Source organism: Oryx dammah, unplaced genomic scaffold (genome assembly GCF_014754425.2).
Source record: "Oryx dammah isolate SB20612 unplaced genomic scaffold, SCBI_Odam_1.1 HiC_scaffold_11, whole genome shotgun sequence".
Lineage (NCBI taxonomy): Eukaryota > Metazoa > Chordata > Mammalia > Artiodactyla > Bovidae > Oryx > Oryx dammah.
The window spans coordinates 42,232,781-42,252,268 of record NW_024070195.1 but is presented as its reverse complement, the minus strand read 5'-3'; the positions used below and the strand labels follow the sequence as shown (position 1 = coordinate 42,252,268).

The 19,488-nt window shown below is 43.9% G+C and overlaps 1 protein-coding gene across 1 annotated transcript in view; it reads right to left on the bottom strand.

Moving 5' to 3' along the window:
- The window catches only part of NUDT3 (nudix hydrolase 3), a 113,373-nt gene extending 96,084 nt beyond the window's left edge, over positions 1–17,289 (bottom strand). The window contains exon 1 of the mRNA XM_040249075.1: positions 16,906–17,289. Within this exon, the coding sequence (XP_040105009.1) occupies positions 16,906–17,004 (99 nt within the window). The 5' untranslated portion in view covers positions 17,005–17,289. The remainder of the gene's footprint in view (positions 1–16,905) is intronic.
- Positions 17,290–19,488: the final 2,199 nt, after the last annotated feature.

The window sequence follows — 19,488 nt, the reverse complement described above, 5'->3', positions numbered from 1 at the left end:
GTTAAAATCTGCTCCATGAATAAAATGAAAAAGCTCTCCTAGAAAAATAAATACAAATTCTGACTCAACACATAGACCTCTCTTCCAGGGCACTGGATTAGTAAGGTTAACTTTAAAAAATGACCCAGGAGATGTATTAGACAGGGTTCTTGGGTTGCTAGAACAGAAACCAAGTCTGGGCATCTGTAGCCTACTGGAAGAAACATCAAAGGGTCAGAAAACTGGAGTGACAGGGACTACAGGGCCAGGCTTGGAAGATGGGCCTATACTCTGGCACTCTAGGGCTGGCAGCAAGAGGCACGACTTGGCCAACAACACGGACATGTGCTCAGCATACAGCTACTCTGCTCCTCACCTCCCTCAGCGGCCTCCTGAGAACCCAGTGCCAAGGGCTGAGCGGCCGACCTGCAGCACCTGAGTCCTGCACCCGCACGGGCCCATCAGAGAAGGGAGAGGGCACGCTGGCCCATCTGGTTTCTGAGCTGCTGAATGGCCTCCTCCACCTCTCCAAGAGGGGCTTTCTCCAAAAAGGAGAGAATGCTCTGAGGGAGGAGCTGGCCAGAGATCCTAAAAATAATAAACACCTACCCTTTTCTCCAGACACCCACTTCCAAAATTATTCACAGAACGACGCAACATTAATCCATACTCTGATTTTCTGCCCGAAAATCAATCCTTCAGGATACTCGGAATCCTGCGCCACAGTCCCAAGTTCTTCTCCAGATGCTCTACTGTGAACACTGTTGCCTCAACGGCCCTTGGCCACCTCTGCTCAGTCTGACCCCAGCATACTCTCCCCAAGTCCCCTGCTCAAGTCCTCTGCCCCAAGTCCTTCCAAGCCTCACACCTTCTCAAACCCAAGAAGAATTCACCTCCCTTACTCTTTCTCCCACAGCACTGTATTTGTACTTAAAAAAAGTTTTAGCATCAAAGCAGAGCAATTCACACGGATTATTTTTTAAATAAAAAGTTGCCTCATTACTTTTATGCATTAAAAATAATTTCCTCAATATGCAATAAAGTACTGATTTTTAATGGTACATAGTACTTAGATCATGAAATAAAAAATAGAAGTCGGATCTTGAAGGATTTTTCTGGTTCCAGTGGCAGCCCCAAGTTCAAAACTGGTAGGGTTCTCTGTTGATTTTTTTTGTTTTCAAGTCCATGGGAATGAGGAGGAAAAATATCCTTTTTCTTCCCTCAGACACTAGTCGGGTTGGTCTCCCCTCTTAATTTTCTTTTTCCCAGCACAGCCTGGGGTGGGGGCAGAGCCCGGGAGAGAGGGAGAGGATAAGAACTATGTTCACCCAGAGAAAGGCTTCTCTTTCCTGTTCTTCTGCCGAATCAATCAATGGTAGCTGCTCCACAGCGGAGGATCTGAGGAAGGAGGCAAGGTGGTGGGCCACCTATAGCGCCGCCATCCCTGAGTAGGCTATCTGCCCTGTCCGGCGCCTCTCCTAACACTGAAACTGCCACAAACAATTAAACCATGGGATCACTGAACTACACTACTTTAAGATCAAATACTTCAAATATCACACTGCACTGTAACTCCTGCCTTAGTTATCTAACTCCATGCCAGACCTCACGAAAGTCAGGGCCTTATTCACTGAACACAGCACAGTGCCTAGCTGAATTAAAAAGCAAACAACTGAGGTTCAGAAATTTCCCCAAACCACCTTCTTACTACAATTTTCTCCAACCTCAAGTTGCAATGAAGTAGAAATTGCCTTTTTTCTGGGTTATATATTTACATAGCTGACACTGAATACAAACTTGTGCCAGTCCCTAGACTAAGTATTATATATAATAAATAATTTCACTTAACCTTCCCACAATACAATGAAATAGGAGAAGATGAGGTGTAAAGTAATTTGCTCAAGATCAGAGACTAGTGAGTGTAAGAGCCAGGGCTCCCCGCGACTGACTCCGGGACCCAAGCTCTTCACTACCTCAGACACCAAACCTCAAACGCCACCCAAGGGGCCTGGGCAGTGCCTACATGTCTGAAGTCCATCAGATCATTCTGACAGAGACACATCATGTTTCCAAAGTAAAGAGGTAATAACATTTTCATCTCCACAAAGAAATAGGCACTCTCCCATTTTCCTTGAAACATGGAACCCTTTTTCTCTTCTTTTCATTTTTGAGAGAAATTTACAAAGGTACAAGAAACATTTCCTCCTAACTCTACCTTCAAAAGGGAGAACGTGATTTGGGAGAATGGCACTGAAACATGTATAATATCATATATGAAACAACCGCCAGTCCAGGTCCGCTGCATGATACTGGATGCTTGGGGCTGGTGCACTGAGATGACCCAGAGGGATGGTACAGGGAGGGAGGAGGAGGGTTCAGGATGGGGAACACGTGTATACCTGTGGTGGATTCATGTTAATGTATGGCAAAATCAATACAATATTGTAAAGTAATTAACCTCCAATTAAAATAAATAAATTTATATTTTTTTAAAAAAAGGGAAGAACATCTTAGCCACCACAATAAATGGGAGCTGACCCTGGGCCCTGGTATCACAGAGATAAAGACAAGAGTCCTTATTTGAAAATTTTCAATATTAGTATGTTGGATACTAATATTTTTTAAATTCTTAATCATCTTGCAACCCAAACACAGCCATGAGCCAACAGTCTGTGGTCCTCAAAATGTTTCAGGACAAACAGGCTTTCAAGGGCTATACATCCAGGCATGACCTTCCATGACCTACCTGGCCCAATGTCTCCCACCTGGAATATTTTCATCGGCTACCCAAATCCAACCAAGACATTCAGGTGTGGTGTCACGCACCTCAAACAACTGTCCCTAATATTCCACCTCATTTTCAGTCTCCTTCAAATTCCTCTCCATTGCTTCTCTAACTGTACACTCTAATCTGCATCTTGCAACAGTTTAAAGCTCCTCAAGAGCTCAGATTCCGTATTCTACGTATCTTTTTTTTTTTAACTGGAGGATAATTACTTTACTTTCTGCCATACATCCACATGAATCAGCCACAGGTATACATACGTCCCCTCCCTCTTAAGCTTCCCTCCCACCTCCCTCCCCAACCCACCCCTCTAGGTTGTCACAGAGCTTTGGACTCCCCATGTCATACAGCAAATTCCCACTGGCTATCTACTTTACATATGGTAATGTGTATGTTTCAATGCTACTCTCTCAAATCATCCCACCTTCTCTCTCCCCTACTGTGTTATTCTACACCCCTCAGTTTGAAGTATTCTTTACAGACACAATTACTTCTGTACTTAAAAAAAAAAAATCCTTTTTGAAAGAAAAAGTCACTCAAGAGTGCCTAGCTGAAGGATGATACCAAGTTAGTTTCTTATTAAACAGTTGTCAAACCAATGAAAACACCATAGAAATTATAGTTATTACATATAGAGACTAACTCATTTTACCAATAAAATCTAAAGGTTTCATCTTACTATTATTAAACGCAGTCTATCCAAACTACAAAATCTCCAGGGAAGAAATCACCATTGCAGTGATAAGTGTAAAAACCCTGAGTCAGGGCTCAGCACACTCAGTAAATGATGACTGAAGTTATTATAAGTCTGGTAAACAAGTCATTTAGTAAACAAGCAAATAATCAAAAGTTTCAATTACTAAAAATATATTAGCTCATGGTATTCATTATAAAAAGTGTCTTACAAAAGCATATAACTTTTCTTAGGGCATATTTTACTAAGATTCTTAAATATTCCAAGAAAGATCACCACCCTTCCTTTTTATAGAAGTAGCAGCACTGTATGCATGAGTTCCTATCCATTTCTGTTCATCATTGCTAAGCTGCTGTCATAAAGCAAATGAGAAGTGTTAGATAACAGACTTCTAGGCAGTTCTTGGAGAAGGCAATGGCACCCCACTCCAGTCCTCTTGCCTGGAAAATCCCATGGACAGAGGAGCCTGGTGGGCTGCAGTCCATGGGGTCGCTAAGGGTTGGACACAACTGAGCGACTTCACTTTCACTTTTCACTTTCATGCATTGGAGAAGGAAATGGCAACCCACTTCAGTGTTCTTGCCTGGAGAATCCCAGGGCCGAGGGAGCCTGGTGGGCTGCCATCTATGGGGTCACATAGAGTCGGACACGACTGAAGTGATTTAGCAGTAGCAGCAGTAGGCAGTTCTTTAAAAGGACTTTTTTCTTTCCTCTTTTACGAACAAAGAGATCAACTAACTATATACAAAGAAAGTCTACCTGAGGGATCATTTCTTTTTTATGTTTATAATACTCCTTTCTTCTTTCTTTATAACATTTTGCTTCCACTTGCTTTAAATTTTTATTCTTTCTGTATAAGCTTTATCCTGGAGTAGAAATTCACTCTCTTTATCTCCTTTTGGAAGTGCTCACAAAATACCACAACATAAGATAATGTTTTATGACACTTGAGTTACTAATTTCCCATTTTAAAGGGGGTTAAAAAGCATCTCGCACTGCCTACAATTTATTAAGTGCATTTGGACAAAGCACACAAAAAAATATGCTCTGACCGTGCCTCAGATACGTAACTAGATTCACAGAAACAGCCCGCTTTTGGTTAACTGCACTAAGCAAGCAGCGGCAGAACATAACTTGAACAGTAAGATGTCAAAAAGAAATTTTAAAAATCACTTCATGTTTGTTTTGCGAAACTTTTGGTGCTCACATTTGAATATGGGCGTTTCATTCTAGTAATCTGTTTCTATTTCAAATTAAATCAGGAGGTTACACGGGCAATGACCTTTTTCAGTCATACCTTCCCACACCCAGCTCTCCCAGTGAGGGAGTGTTAGAAAGAGAGAGAGAAGTTTAAGGCCTGGTCTGTGAGAAGGGAAAAAAATAGTTTTCTTTCTTCCTGAGCAGGAAAAACCCAGCTTTTCCCTACTGTGTGCTTCTTCCCTGTGAGTCTCTACTGCTCACACAGAAGGCTTCTGATCAGTAATACTTGGCTCTGACATCTAAGACTTCTGATCAGCCAATGTGTGTGGGGTTTTCCACACCAAGCCAAATCTCTGCAATGCCAGTTGGGTGTCCCACAATTTAACTCAATTCTGCCACCATCCTCCCAGTGAAAGTGTCTACCTGGAGATCCCACAGGTTACGGTCTCAGTCCTACGAGACTGTCCCTGTCCCCCTTCAGATGGTGGTCCCCAGCACAGGCTACAGATCAGAGGTGCCAATGACCCCTCTCCTTGGGTTCCTCCCAGACCTCAGGGAAACACTTCCTTACATTCACAGTTTATGAAAGGACACAGGTGAACAGCCTGGTGAAGAAAGGTCCTGTCCGGTCAGAAGGGTCCTGCGTGTAGGAGGCTCTGCTCCCGTGGAGTCTGGGCACATCACCCTCCCCGTGTGGATGTGTCTGCCCACTGGAAGCTCTCCCAACCCCACAGAGGCTTCACTATATAGGCATGATCAAACATTTAACTCCATTTTCAGATTTTCTCCCTTCTCAAGAGAAGTGTGTGGTGGGGAGGGGTTTGCTGAAAATTTCAAGCTTCAAATCATGGCTTGGTCTTTCCGGTGACCAGTTCTCATCCAAGAACCATTCAGGAGCCCACCCAGAGTTGCCTTGTTAGAAAAAGACACTCCTATCACAGGTAATTACAAGTTTCAGAAGTTCTGTGTCAGGAACAGAAGTTAAGGACCAATATTAGAACAAGAGACACTCCTAGGGTTTTTGTCACTTTGGAAATTAGAAGAGTTTAAGGAGCTCTATTCCAGGAACCAGGAACAGATATCAATATATATATTTTCTATTATCTCACTGTCTGTCTCAGGAGGATCTGAAAAGCCACTCCACTCAGAATTCTCCCTCCTCCCCACTCCACAGCTGGGGACAAAGGCACACAGCTAAAGTGAACAGCTGCCTACCATACACCATCCTGAGAAGAAGACAACTCTGAGTAGTCTAAAGAATGAGATTTCAGAAATGAGAAAATACACTCTGACCCAGAAGACTGCTGAGCTGCTTTTCAGAAGCTTGAAGGCAAGTAGCTTCCATATGACAGCACTCTCCTGACACACAAAGCCCACTGACAACACATCCCCCTCTCAAAAGAACTGATCTCTCTCTCTCTCTCTCTCTCTCTCTCACACACACACACACAACCATTCGATTCCCAGAAGTTCCTCACTCTAGAAGGATCCCTGGCATTTAAGGTAAACAAACCTCAATAAAACTAGGTAAGTATTCAAAAATCATAGGTATTCTAGTGGCCTGGGTTCAAATACATTTCTGGGAAAAACTGGCAAGCTTTTTTGGTCTATTAAACAAAGAATGTCCTCCAATCTCTTCCTTGCAATGCACTGCAGTACTAACTTGTATAAGCTAACTACCTGACTTGTGTGCAACAGCCTACTACACACACACGTGCACACACAAAACCTCTGAAAGAAGAATCAAGAGTGAGAAACAGGGTGGCTAGAGAAGACGGGTGGGAAAGAGATTTCACTCCATACCGTTTGCAAGTTTTGAGTTTTGTACTGTGTGCATAAGCTTTACCCATTCAAGGTAATCTTTCTGAGTAAGTTACCCTAAAAAGAACGTAAAGAAACTTTAGGGTCTCTACTTCACATCCTTCCAGACCTACCCCTTGAAAAGACTACAGTATTTTATCTCTACCTGTACAATACTTAAATACACTGGTATTTTTGCTCATTTACTGGTATTTACATCAGATGCTTCACAAAAGCAATGGCTTCCATTCTGTCTTGTTCATGAACAGTATCCAACCTGGAAGCAGACACTCAATGAAAGTTTGTAGGACAAATGAATAAATGAATGAATAAATCTAAGAATGAACACTTGGATTTCCCTGGTGGTACAGTGGATGAGAATCCGCCTGCCAATGAAGGGGACACAGATTCAATCCCTGGTCTGGGAAGACTCCACCTGCCATGGAGCAACTAAGCCCAAGAGGCCCAACTACTAAAGCCCGCGCGCCTAGAGCCCATCCGCGACGAGAGACGCTGCCGCGACAAGAGAAGCCTGCACTCTGCACCTAGAGAAAGCCCGCCCGCAGCAACGAAGACCCAGTGCAACCAACGGTTAATTGATTGATTAAAAAAAGGAAAATGAACACCTTTTCCTATTCAAAAGGTCAGGAAGAAAAGGCTTCAAAAAGGCTGGGAAAAAGATTGAACACTCTTGAGGATCTATGTTACCTCAACGCAAAAATTCTCAAAATGGATTCAAGTTTTCGTGAGTATTGAGAGCATTTTACTCAGAAACTCAGGTGTATATGTTTTATTACTAAAGTTTAAGTTTGAACTTTATTTCCAAATTCAATTCCTTATTCTTTTACCCATATATTATCTTTTTTTGTCCATGATGGTTTCTTTGTTCTGTTTCATGTTAACCACCAACAACCAAATCCTTTAGATTCAGCTCCCATAAACTTTACACCTTGTTTCTATTACTCTGACCTACATAAAGAAAAAAGGGATGATGACAGGAAAATTTTATGAGCATCCCTATTAATCTTTATCTTCAAATTAACCACTTTAATATTAACAAAACTTCAGAATCCAAATTTGACATACATTTTTGACAATGAACCACTATCAACAAGTCATTAAAACAGTATCACTACTTGATTAGTTTGTTGGTGTGTTTATTTAATTGTTAATAAAACTTTCCAGGCTATCAGCAAAATGAAAATCGTTTTCCCTAGGCATCTCTAGGGCTGGGGATCAGTACAGCACATCAAGTACCCAACACAAATCCTGTGAGATGGCACAGACTTTCAAGTTCAACATCTGAAAGAAATCCTAAATGTCCTATGATAGAACCATGCAAAGAGATTCTGAAAAGATTTACAACCAAATACACACACACTTTCTGTAAGCTGATACTCAAGATTATCAGACACCTTGTCACTGGTGGTGGTTGGTTTAGCCGCTAAGTCGTGCCCAACTCTTGCGACCCCATGGACTACAGCCTGCCAGGCTCCTCTGTCCATGGGATTCTCCAGGCAAGAATACTGGAGTGGTTTGCCATTTCCTTCTCCAGGGGATCTTCCTGACCCAGGAATCAAACCAGGTCTCCTGCATTGCAGGCAGATTCTTTACCGACTGAGCTACAAGGGAAGCCCACCTTGTCTCTAAGAGTGGAAATAAAACAAGAGCTGAGAGACTTCTCTGAGACCTATCTATCAACACTTTAGATAGATACACTTTAGATAGATAGACAGACACCAGCATTTGCTATCTTTTGGTTATTTTCAGTTCCTCCACTAGACTGCAAGCTTCCTGAAAGTAGGGACTATATGTTCACTCATTCATTCATTCACTCACACAGTCAACAAATTCAATATCACAGTAATCCAAGTCTATGCCCCAACCAGTAATGCTGAAGAAGCTGAAGTTCAACAATTTTATGAAGACCTACAAGACCTTTTAGAACTAACACCCAAAAAAGATGTCCTTTTCATTATAGGGGACTGGAATGCAAAAGTAGGAAGTCAAGAAACACCTGGAGTAACAGGCAAATTTGGCCTTGGAATGCGGAATGAAGCAGGGCAAAGACTAATAGAGTTTTGCCAAGAAAACACACTGGTCATAGCAAACACCCTCTTCCAACAACACAAGAGAAGACTCTACACATGGACATCACCAGATGGTCAACACTGAAATCAGATTGATTATATTCTTTGCAGCCAAAGATGGAGAAGCTGTATACAGTCAACAAAAACAAGACCAGGAGCTGACTGTGGCTCAGATCATGAACTCCTTATTACCAAATTCAGACTCAAATTGAAGAAAGTAGAGAAAACCACTAGACCATTCAGGTAGGACCTAAATCAAATCCCTTATGATTATACAGTGGAAGTGAGAAATAGATTTAAGGGTCTAGATCTGACAGATAGAGTGCCTGATGAACTATGGAATGAGGTTCGTGACATTGTACAGGAGACAGGGATCAAGACCATCCCCATGGAAAAGAAATGCAAAAAAGCAAAATGGCTGTCTGGGGAGGCCTTACAAATAGCTGTGAAAAGGAGAGAGGCGAAAAGCAAAGGAGAAAAGGAAAGATATAGCATCTGAATGCAGAGTTCCAAAGAATAGCAAGAAGAGATAAGAAAGCCTTCCTCAGGGATCAGTGCAAAGAAATAGAAGAAAACAACAGAATGGGAAAGACTAGAGATCTCTTCAAGAAAATTAGAGATACGAAGGGAACATTTCATGCAAAGATGGGCTCGATAAAGGACAGAAATGGTATGAACCTAACAGAAGCAGAAGATATTAAGAAGAGGTGGTGCAGGATATGGCACGCTTGGGGCTGGTACACGGGGATGACCCAGAGAGATGTTGTGGGGAGGGGGGTGGGAGGGGGGTTCATGTTTAGGAACACATGTACACCCGTGGTGGATTCATGTCAATGTATGCCAAAACCAATACAGAATTGTAAAGTAAAAAAAATAAATTATATAAAAAAAAAGAAGAGGTGGCAAGAATACACGGAAGAAGTGTATAAAAAAGATCTTCACGACCCAGATAATCATGATGATGTGATCACTAATCTAGAGCCAGACATCTTGGAATGTGAAGTCAAGTGGGCCTTAGAAAGCATCACACTGAACAAAGCTAGTGGAGGTGACGGAATTCCAGTTGAGCTGTTTCAAGTCCTGAGGGATGATGCTGTGAAAGTGCTGCACTCAATATGCCAGCACATTTGGAAAACTCAGCAGTGGCCACAGGACTGGAAAAGGTCAGTTTTCATTCCAATCCCAAAGAAAGACAATGCCAAAGAATGCTCAAACTACCGCACAATTGCACTCATCTCACATGCTAGTAAAGTAATGCTCAAAATTCTCCAAGCCAGGCTTCAGCAATACGTGAACCATGAACTTCCTGATGTTCAAGCTGGTTTTAGAAAAGGCAGAGGAACCAGAGATCAAATTGCCAGCACCCGCTGGATCATGGAAAAAGCAAGAGAGTTCCAGAAAAACATCTATTTCTGCTTTATTGACTATGCCAAAGCCTTTGACTGTGTGGATCACAATAAACTGTGGAAAATTCTGAAAGAGATAGGAATACCAGACCACCTAACCTGCCTCTTGAGAAATCTGTATGCAGGTCAGGAAGCAACAGTTAGAACTGGACATGGAACAGACTGGTTCCAAATAGGAAAAGGAGTATGTCAAGGCTGCATACTGTCACCCTGCTTATTTAACTTATATGCAGAGTACATCATGAGAAACGCTGGACTGGAAGAAACACAAGCTGGAATCAAGATTGCCGGGAGAAATATCAATAACCTCAGATATGCAGATAACACCACCCTTATGGCAGAAAGTGAAGAGGAGCTAAAAAGCCTCTTGATGAAAGTGAAAGAGGAGAGTGAAAAAGTTGGCTTAAAGCTCAACATTCAGAAAACGAAGATCATGGCATCTGGTCCCATCACTTCATGGGAAACAGATGGGAAAACAGTAGAAACAGTGTCTGACTTTATTTTGGGGGGCTCCAAAATCACTGTAGATGGTGACTGCAGCCATGAAATTAAAAGACGCTTACTCCTTGGAAGAAAAGTTATGACCAACCTAGATAGCATATTCAAAAGCAGAGACATTACTTTGCCGACTAAGGTCCATCTAGTCAAGGCTATGGTTTTCCCTGTGGTCATGTATGGATGTGAGAGTTGGACTGTGAAGAAGGCTGAGCGCCGAAGAATTGATGCTTTTGAACTGTGGTGTTGGAGAAGACTCTTGAGAGTCCCTTGGACTGCAAGGAGATCCAACCAGTCCATTCTGAAGGAGATCAACCCTGGGATTGCTTTGGAAGGAATGATGGTAAAGCTGAAACTCCAGTACTTTGGCCACCTCATGCAAAGAGCTGACTCATTGGAAAAGACTCTGATGCTGGGAGGGATTGGGGGCAGGAGAAAGGGCCGACTGAGGATGAGATGGCTGGATGGCATCACGGACTCGATGGACGTGAGTCTGAGTGAACTCCGGGAGATGGTGATGGACAGGGAGGCCTGGCGTGCTGCGATTCATGGGGTCGCAAAGAGTCGGACACGACTGAGCGACTGAACTGAACTGACTACTCTTTTAACCACTGAGGACACAGGAGTGAATAAAGAAGATAAGAGAGACATACATCCCTATCCTCAGCGACTAGCCTGCATTCAGGTGAGAGGAAACAGACAATACATAGAATGAATACACAGTATGTCTCAATGGTGATATGTGCTGCCAAGAAAAAAAGCGTTAACAGATGCACAACGGACTGCTATTATCTTATACAGGGTGATCGTTAAAGACCTGTCTGATAAATTTAACAAAGACCTCAGGTGAAGGAGGGAGCCATGCAGATACCACGGGGGAGAATCAGTACAGAAGCTAGAGGGCTGGAAGAGTGGCATGAGAAAGAGGGAGGGTGATGAGATGAGGTCAGAGCTATGGCAGGGAACCAGATTACCAGAGCACGGGTTAATACTTTGGATTTGCTGAGACAGACCACCACTGGAGCAGAGGAGTGACAGAATCTGACTTCTGTGTCAAAAGAATCACTCTACCACTGTAGCAATGAAGACTAGAGGGGTACGGGCACAAGCAGGGAGACCAATCAGGAGGATAAAGTCATAATCCAGGCAAGAGGCAATACCGGGTTAGGCCAAAATAATGCAGTGGAGGGAATTCCCAGGCAGTCCTGTGGTTATGACGCTGTGCTTCCACCGCAAGAGGCAGGGGTTCAATCCCTGGTTGGAGAACAAAGATCAAGTAAGCAGCACAGCACAGAAAAAAAAAAGAAAAGTGTGCTGAAGGAATAAATAATGTGTTCTTGAACAAGAGCCTTGCCTTTGGTACTATTTCTACTACCGTTTCTACTAAAGTAGACACACAACACTTCATTTATTGAAAAATGAGACTCACCCAAAAGCAAAAGATTAGGGCAAGAAGTAGAGAAGAATAATGAAGATCGCAGTACAATTTCAGACTAGAATATACAACTTGGGAAGCAGGTATAAAAGGAGGTAATGGGAGAAACATCTAACTGACTAACTTGTATTTACTAGGCAGGCACAAGGAAGAGTATGGGGATGCCCACAAGTGTGTGCACGCGTGCACACACGCTCGCTCTCTCTCTCCCCTCTTCTCTCTCTCTTACACACACACAAAGCCTCAGGAAAGATGCAGAAACACAAGGATCAGAAATGCCCAGTCAGCTAGATCCATGCACTTGTGGTGACTCTAGAGGAATGTGATACTATACAATCCCCTAGATATACTACGAAAGGACTCCCCAACTGGCCTGGGCTCCACTGGAAGCTGTTGGGGAGTGCCACCTGAGCCTCACTTCCCACTCTGGAGCCTGAGGGAAGGTCCTTTCACCTGCTCCCCGGGGGCATTTTTCCTGACAAACACTCAGGCTACCAGAGTCTCCACTCACTGAGGGTGTTCAATGTCAGTCATCCCCTCACCCAACCTAGTAAGCTCAAGGATCTGAGGAAATGAGAACCAGGAAGCCCATGCCACAAGAGGCAGGGCTCTTGACAGAAAAGCTCAACAAACAAAACTAAGACCTTTAAGGACAGTTTTGTTTTTTGTTTTTAAAAAGATATATATATATACATATGCTGCTGCTACTGCTGCTAAATCACTTCAGTCGTGTCCGACTCTGTGCGATCCCAGAGATGGCAGCCCACCAGGCTCGCCTGTCCCTGGGATTCTCCCTGCAAGACACTGGAGTGGGTTGCCATTTCCTTCTCCAGTGCATGAAAGTGAAAAGTGAAAGTGAAGTCGCTCAGTCGCGTCCGACCCTCAGTGACCCCATGGACTGCAGCCTTCCAGGCTCCTCCGTCCATGGGATTTTCCAGGCAAGAGTACTGGAGTGGGGTGCCACTGCCTTCTCCCATATATATACATATATATTTTTTTAAATAAAAAGTTTTAATGCACAAGGAAATCTGAGATGATCCAGTCAATACTTACCTTTCTGCCTCAGTAAAAAAGACCCCTGAGGAGCACTTCAACTGTCCCAAGCACTGTGATGTCACCCCATGTATAGTCAGTATCACTGGCCTTTCCAGGAGAGTATTTCACATTGCTAGATATTTCAACTGCCTAAAATGCCTGTGTCATACTCCCCTACCCCAGGCCAGGAAGGGCAGAGTACAAGCAAGCCCACCCCTAGTATCTCTCCCTTTCTGTAATCACAGAGGCTCCAAAGAAGAAAAGGAATGGGTCTAAGAGAGAAGATTTCACTGGAAGTGCTTCAGGAAGGCCCAAGGTGAATACCATGACAAAGATGAATGTCTTAATACCCTATTTAGTGAAATAAAGTCTTAAGAAATATGTTTCAGTCTTCTGTAATGTTTATGATAAAATATTAATTGGAAGATATGGCAGATTAAAAATATAAATGCAGAAACTTTCTGGCAGTCTTGTGGTTAGGACTCCATGCTCCCACTTCAGGGGGCACAGGTTCCATCCCAGGTCAGGGAACTAAGAATCCACCATGATGCTCAACTTAAATAAGTAAGTAAACAAATAAAGTATATTTATTTGCTAATCTCTGTCAGTCACGATGTAGTCAGTCCATCTTACTGTGGGTCTACTGTTGAAATGCAAGTTGTCTTTCATATATTATGCCCACCATGTTTGACCTGTATTTTTCAGCTCTAGAGGAAAAACAAAAACCTGAAAACATTCATGAAGTGATCTATATGCAGAATCCATCTAGACTTTTAAGACTTCTTTTCCATCTCTTTTAGTATCAGCAATTTTTTTCAGTAACTTGAAATTATTGGATCATTCCAAAGCATTTGAAATATTTTTCACAAAACCATTCTTTCTGAACTCAAATTTCACCAACTGACATCATATTTAATTACACTGCATAATTACAATTTTCAGTGTATTACAACAAATATATACAGATATAGAGATAAATACAATGCATATATTTCAAAAAACATAAGTACAGGGATCAATACAACTGGTTGGGAGGCCACGTGGTCTGGAACCTGTCAGGACCAGCAGCTCACAGAGCAGAAGCAAGTGCTCAGTGTATCAAGTGGTTAAAGCAGAGGCTGGGCAAGAGACTGTCCACTGTACATCAGGTCCACTGTAAGAATGTCTAATTATCACCAACGCCCCAACCTAAAGGTTTTATCGAAATGTCACCACAATTAGTAAAACATCTACGGAGGGGAATTTTCCTGCTACTGATGCTTGTTTATCAACAGGAAAAGCAGACAGAGATTTGAAGGAAAGAGAACTCATTTTCATCATGTTGTTAGTATCCCCCTCTAGGCTTCCTGCCTGCCTGTCCCTTTGTAACTGTATCACAGAGCCTGACATTTAATGAGTGCTCAATAAAGCTGCTCAGTAAACTTGCTGAATATGTTCACACACCCCAACCTGGATCAGTATCTCAGCTGCTATCACTGCTGGTCTATAAATAAAATTTTCTGAGGCTGGAAAAGTGGAATGCTAGAAGGTTTGACTCATGGTCTATTATCTGCTAATATTTTCCATCTTTTTCTTTACATTGTATGTATGTTTCTTGACACTGGTTAAATTTATAAATCAGGGTCCTATTCATACTTACATTATTATTGTTTTAATGCTAATATTGATAGTATTCTGTAAATTATTCTATCTTGATTAAAGCCATTAGTGCTCATTAAAAAATAAAATTGGGTTGAATGTCCTATTGAGTTTGAATTTCACATTCCCACAATGAGTGGCGGCTAATACTTCCAGTTTCTGGCACTACTACTGAGAACATAAAAGTTCTCCTGGAACTAACAAATTACTTCCCTTCCAACACAATTATATAATCTGAGAATTGAATGGCACCCTAGAGATTATTCTGTGGTCCAAAATCCCTCCCAATTAAGGGTTCCAATCAAAAACCACTCAACTTTTTGGGACAAGGAGGGATGTTTATCTTTAAATCCCATGTTACAGAATGCTGCACTGATATAGTAGGCTCTTAACACATATTAGTTTAAACAAATCTAAAATACACCCATTTCATTAATTTTATTCTTCCTAGGCTTTAGCTGTATTATCTACTGAATCTGTAATTAAAGATTTGCATGAATCTTCTGCTCATTAACCAATGTTCAAAAAGAAATTTAGTAGAGGAAACTTCGTGATCAGTCAAATGTTTTAACATCAATGCTGCTTGTACCGGTACATAATAAACCTTTAACAGAAAATAGAAAACCAAGTCTTCATTACTTTGCTTATTATCCATAAAGGGTTTCCAATTTATCCAAAATATTCACATGTTCTCAATTCCTTATGATTTATTTAACATGTAAAGTTAAACATGATTTATTTAACATGTAAAGTCTTTCATCATTCATACAATTATATACCCTTCTCCTTATAATTGGGGTTCCCACAGATTTAACCATATTACTACAGTAAGACATGTTGTTATGCTAATTAGTTTTCCCTCCAATTAACAACCTGTGATCCCACCTGATTTCCCACAATACGACATGATAATGGAGAGAACAAAGCTTCTGGGGCAGTAAACATCACCAGTCATTTTACTTTATGCAAGTATGTATTCCAAAACAGTACATAATTTACCGCAAGGCACTGCCTAGCAGCTATTACAATGCATCGGTTTTGAGTACTTTCACAATGTATTCTTGGACACCAAGTATACATTTCCAAATCTAGTTTCCTACTGTTTCGCTGAAAGGGAACACACAAAATCCCTCAACAGAACAATTATAGTGCTTTTATTAACTTTTTTTTTCCCAGGCAATAAATTTCCACTTCCTCCTAAATATCTTTGGACAGCAACTTCTGGCAACCCATCTGTCTTTCATCACAGCTTCTTTTCATAACTAACGGGTCAAGTTCTTTTCTCTCCATTTCAACACGATGTACTGTACTTGCAGCCCTGCCACGATAGCCCACTGCTGCATGCTGGAATACAGCGTATTGAATTTCACTGTCCTTCATTGTTTCCAGTTTAACTGCCATTTTACCACCATACACACGAGAGGAACGCGTTCCCACAGGCATCTTATGAATTTCCAAAGCAGCTATTCTTTGAGGATTTACCAAAAAAAAAAAAAAGCCTTCTCTGAATTCCCTTTATCACCAGAGAAACGGCTTTGAGGAGTTTAGAGATTTTTTTTAGAGTACCTTATGCAAAAAGAAACTGATTCTAAGCATTTCTATTTTGCAAGCAAATTTAATCCTAAAGATCTTCCTAGGGCAATGGAGGAATGTCCGGGCAAAGAATCTTAAAAGACCGATTTCGGCTTTCCCAATTAAAATGAAAAAATTTTCAACCCACAAAGATTATCTTATCAAATTGTCCTTTCTTCTCAGGCTTATACCATATGGACTACCCAGCGCAGTGGCAAATAAACAACTGGCTTTGGCTTTTGCACAACGCCCTAAATCTTCCTAAGACTCCCCCCACCGCCTCGGGCTCCCCAGACGTACATAATCCCTCGGCAAACCCCGAACCTGCCAATGAAGTGGATGCTTTCTCCGCCACAAAGGGCCGGCCCCGCGCCGCGTGCACGGCGGCTCCTGCACACACACACATGTGCCGGGCTGGCCTGACACAAGCGCGAGGCTGCCCTCCCCGGACCCCGAGCCGCAGGCCCGGCCCGAACCCCGCGCGCTCTCCCCGGCCACCGCCTTCTGCCCGTCGCCCCTCTCTCCTCAGTGACAGGAGGCCCGCTCGCGAGGGCCCCGGCCGCGAGCTGCCGTGCCCGTCGGCCCGAACCTCAGACCCACTTCCCCTCCGCCCACCGTCCTCGTCCCTTTCCCCCTCGCCCTCGCCTCAGGAAATTCCGTCGGAACTTCACTCGGGCCGAACCGAGCGGCCAGGCCCGGGCCGCGCCCCCCACCCCGCGCCTCAGTCCGAGGTGACCACCGACCCCGGAGACCCCCCGGCCGGCCCCGCACCTCACCTCCTCCTCACTCTCGCTGCGGAAACACAGGCACGCGGCCCGCTTCTTGTAGCCGTCGCCGTCATAGGTGCGGGTCTGGTTCGACTTGAGCTTCATCATCCTCCGGGCCCGGGTTGGGGGGTGCGGCGCGGGTCTCGGGAGTCGAGGGTGGGGAGCCCGCTCCGGACGGCCGCGCGCGCGCGCGCGCCCCCGGCTCGGCCAAGGGAAGCAGGGAGGGGGAGCCGCTACTCCGTTACACGGCTCCGCCGCTGGCTCGCCGCGGCCGCCTCATTCCCCCCGGCCGAGGCCCCGCTCCGCCGCCGCCGTCACGGCTGCCGTCGCCGCCGCCGCCGCGGCTGCCGCCCCCTCTGCCGCCGCCACCCCCGACGACGACCGCGCCGCCATCTTGGGCGCGCTGCGTCAGCGGCGTAAGGCCGCGCCGGCCTGCGGGACGGCCGCGCGCTCGCAGCGCCGGCCGCGTTCAGGAATCGCACCCTCCCAGTCCGCCCGGCGTAAACGAGCGTCTAGGATGAGAGGGCGCCGCGGCTCGACGCGGCCACTACGCCAGTATCGTAGGGGCGGGGACGGGGAGTCGCTCTGGGAGGAAGCGGAGGGGAAGAGGGTGCGGGTGCTGGGCTGCCCCTCTCCGCTAAGGAGGCGGAAGCGAGAATTTGCCCAAGGTCACGCCGCCTGGTCCTTGGCCTTGCTCATCCATCAGGGAGCGGGTGAGAGGGAGGTCTAGAGGTAAAAAGTAAGATGCAGTTAAACGCAGTGGAGAGGGCAACCCGAGATTCCTGGGGTTAAGCACTGCACAGAAACGGGGCAGAAGGTGGTGCACATTGCCTTGACATCCAGGATCTCTGACAGTCTATGGGCTGGGTCATGTAGTTCATTGAAAGGACAGGTATTTTATCTTACATCTCTTTATCGTGCAAAAAGGCAAATGCTTCCTCTTTAGGTATACAGGAGGGCTAGAAAGGAGTGAGAAAGACAGTGTGCAAATCATAAGGCATCATCATTTGGGCAGTAAAAGAGGATACACTGTGGATGTCAAATAGATTCTCCAGGGAAAGACAGCCAGACGCCCTCCAGCAAGGTAAAAGGAGTGTGACTTGTGAAAGTTCTTAATAGCTCACACCGAAAGTAGTCCATGTGGATGCCCCGGAGGTTCTGAAAATCCTGTGTGGGATTTGTTTGTGAATTGCTTATTACCAACCCCCCCTTTGTTGTTTCTTTTTTTGAATTTGGGTGTATTTAGCATAGTCCAACCCACTCCAGTGTTCTTGCCTGGAGAATCCCAGGGACAGGGGAGCCTGGTGGGCTGCCGTCTATGGGGTTGCACAGAGTCAGACACGACTGAAGCGACTTAGCAGCCCCAGCATAGTCCAAAAAGATCAGGATTTGAAGCCAAACAAACCTAAATTGGAATTCATTTACATAATTTATACCCCTCTAAAATAGAAATAAATGCATTTGACACCTGGCACATAGTAGCGACATAATACATTGTAACTACAAACATACCTCGATTTATTTTACTTTGTTTTTGTCTTTTTACAAATTGATGGACCGTGGCAATCCTGCATTGAGCAACTTTTTTCCAACAGTATTTGCTCACTTATCTCTGTGTCACATTTTGGTAATTCTTAAAATACTGCAAGCTTCTCATTATACTATGATCAGTGATCTTTGAAGTTACTGTCATAACTTGCTGAAGGCTCAGATGATGGTTTGCATTTTTTAGTAATGAGGTTTTTCTTTTTTTTTGATTGCAGTGGGTCTTCATTGCTGCTCACAGGCTTTCTCTAGTTGCAGTGAGTAAGGGCTACTCTCTTGCTGCGGTGTCTGGGCTTCTTATTGCAGTGGCTTCTCTTGTTGCAGAGCACAATGCTTCCCTGGTGGCTCAGATGGTAAAGAATCTGCCCACAATGTGGGAGACCTGGGTTTGATCCTTGGGTTGGGAAGATCCCCTGGAGAAGAGAATGGCTACTCACTCCAGTATTCTGGCCTGTAGAATTCCATGCACAGTATAGTCCATGAAGTCGCAAAGAGGCACAACTGAATGACTTTCACTTTTTCTTGTTGCACAGCACAGGCTCTAGAGCTTGGGCTCAGTATTTGTGGCTCATGGGCTTAGTTACCCCGAGGCATGTGGGATCTTCCTGGAGGAGGGTGGATTCTTAACCACTGGACCACCAGGGAAGCCCATGAAGTACCTTTAAATTAAGGTATATGCATTGTTTTTTAGACATAATGCTATTGCACACTTAATAGATTATAGTATAAAGAGAAGACTCTACACATGGACATCACCAGATGGTCAATACTGAAATCAGATTGATTATATTCTTTGCAGCCAAAGATGGAGAAGCTCTATACAGTCAACAAAAACAAGACCAGGAGCTGACTGTGGCTCAGATCATGAACTCCTTATTGCCAAATTCAGACTTAAATTGAAGAAAGTAGGGAAAACCGCTAGACCATTCAGGTATGACCTAAATCAAATCCCTTATGATTATACAGTGGAAGTGAGAAATAGATTTAAGGGTCTAGATCTGATAGAGTGCCTGATGAACTATGGAATGAGGTTCGTGACATTGTACA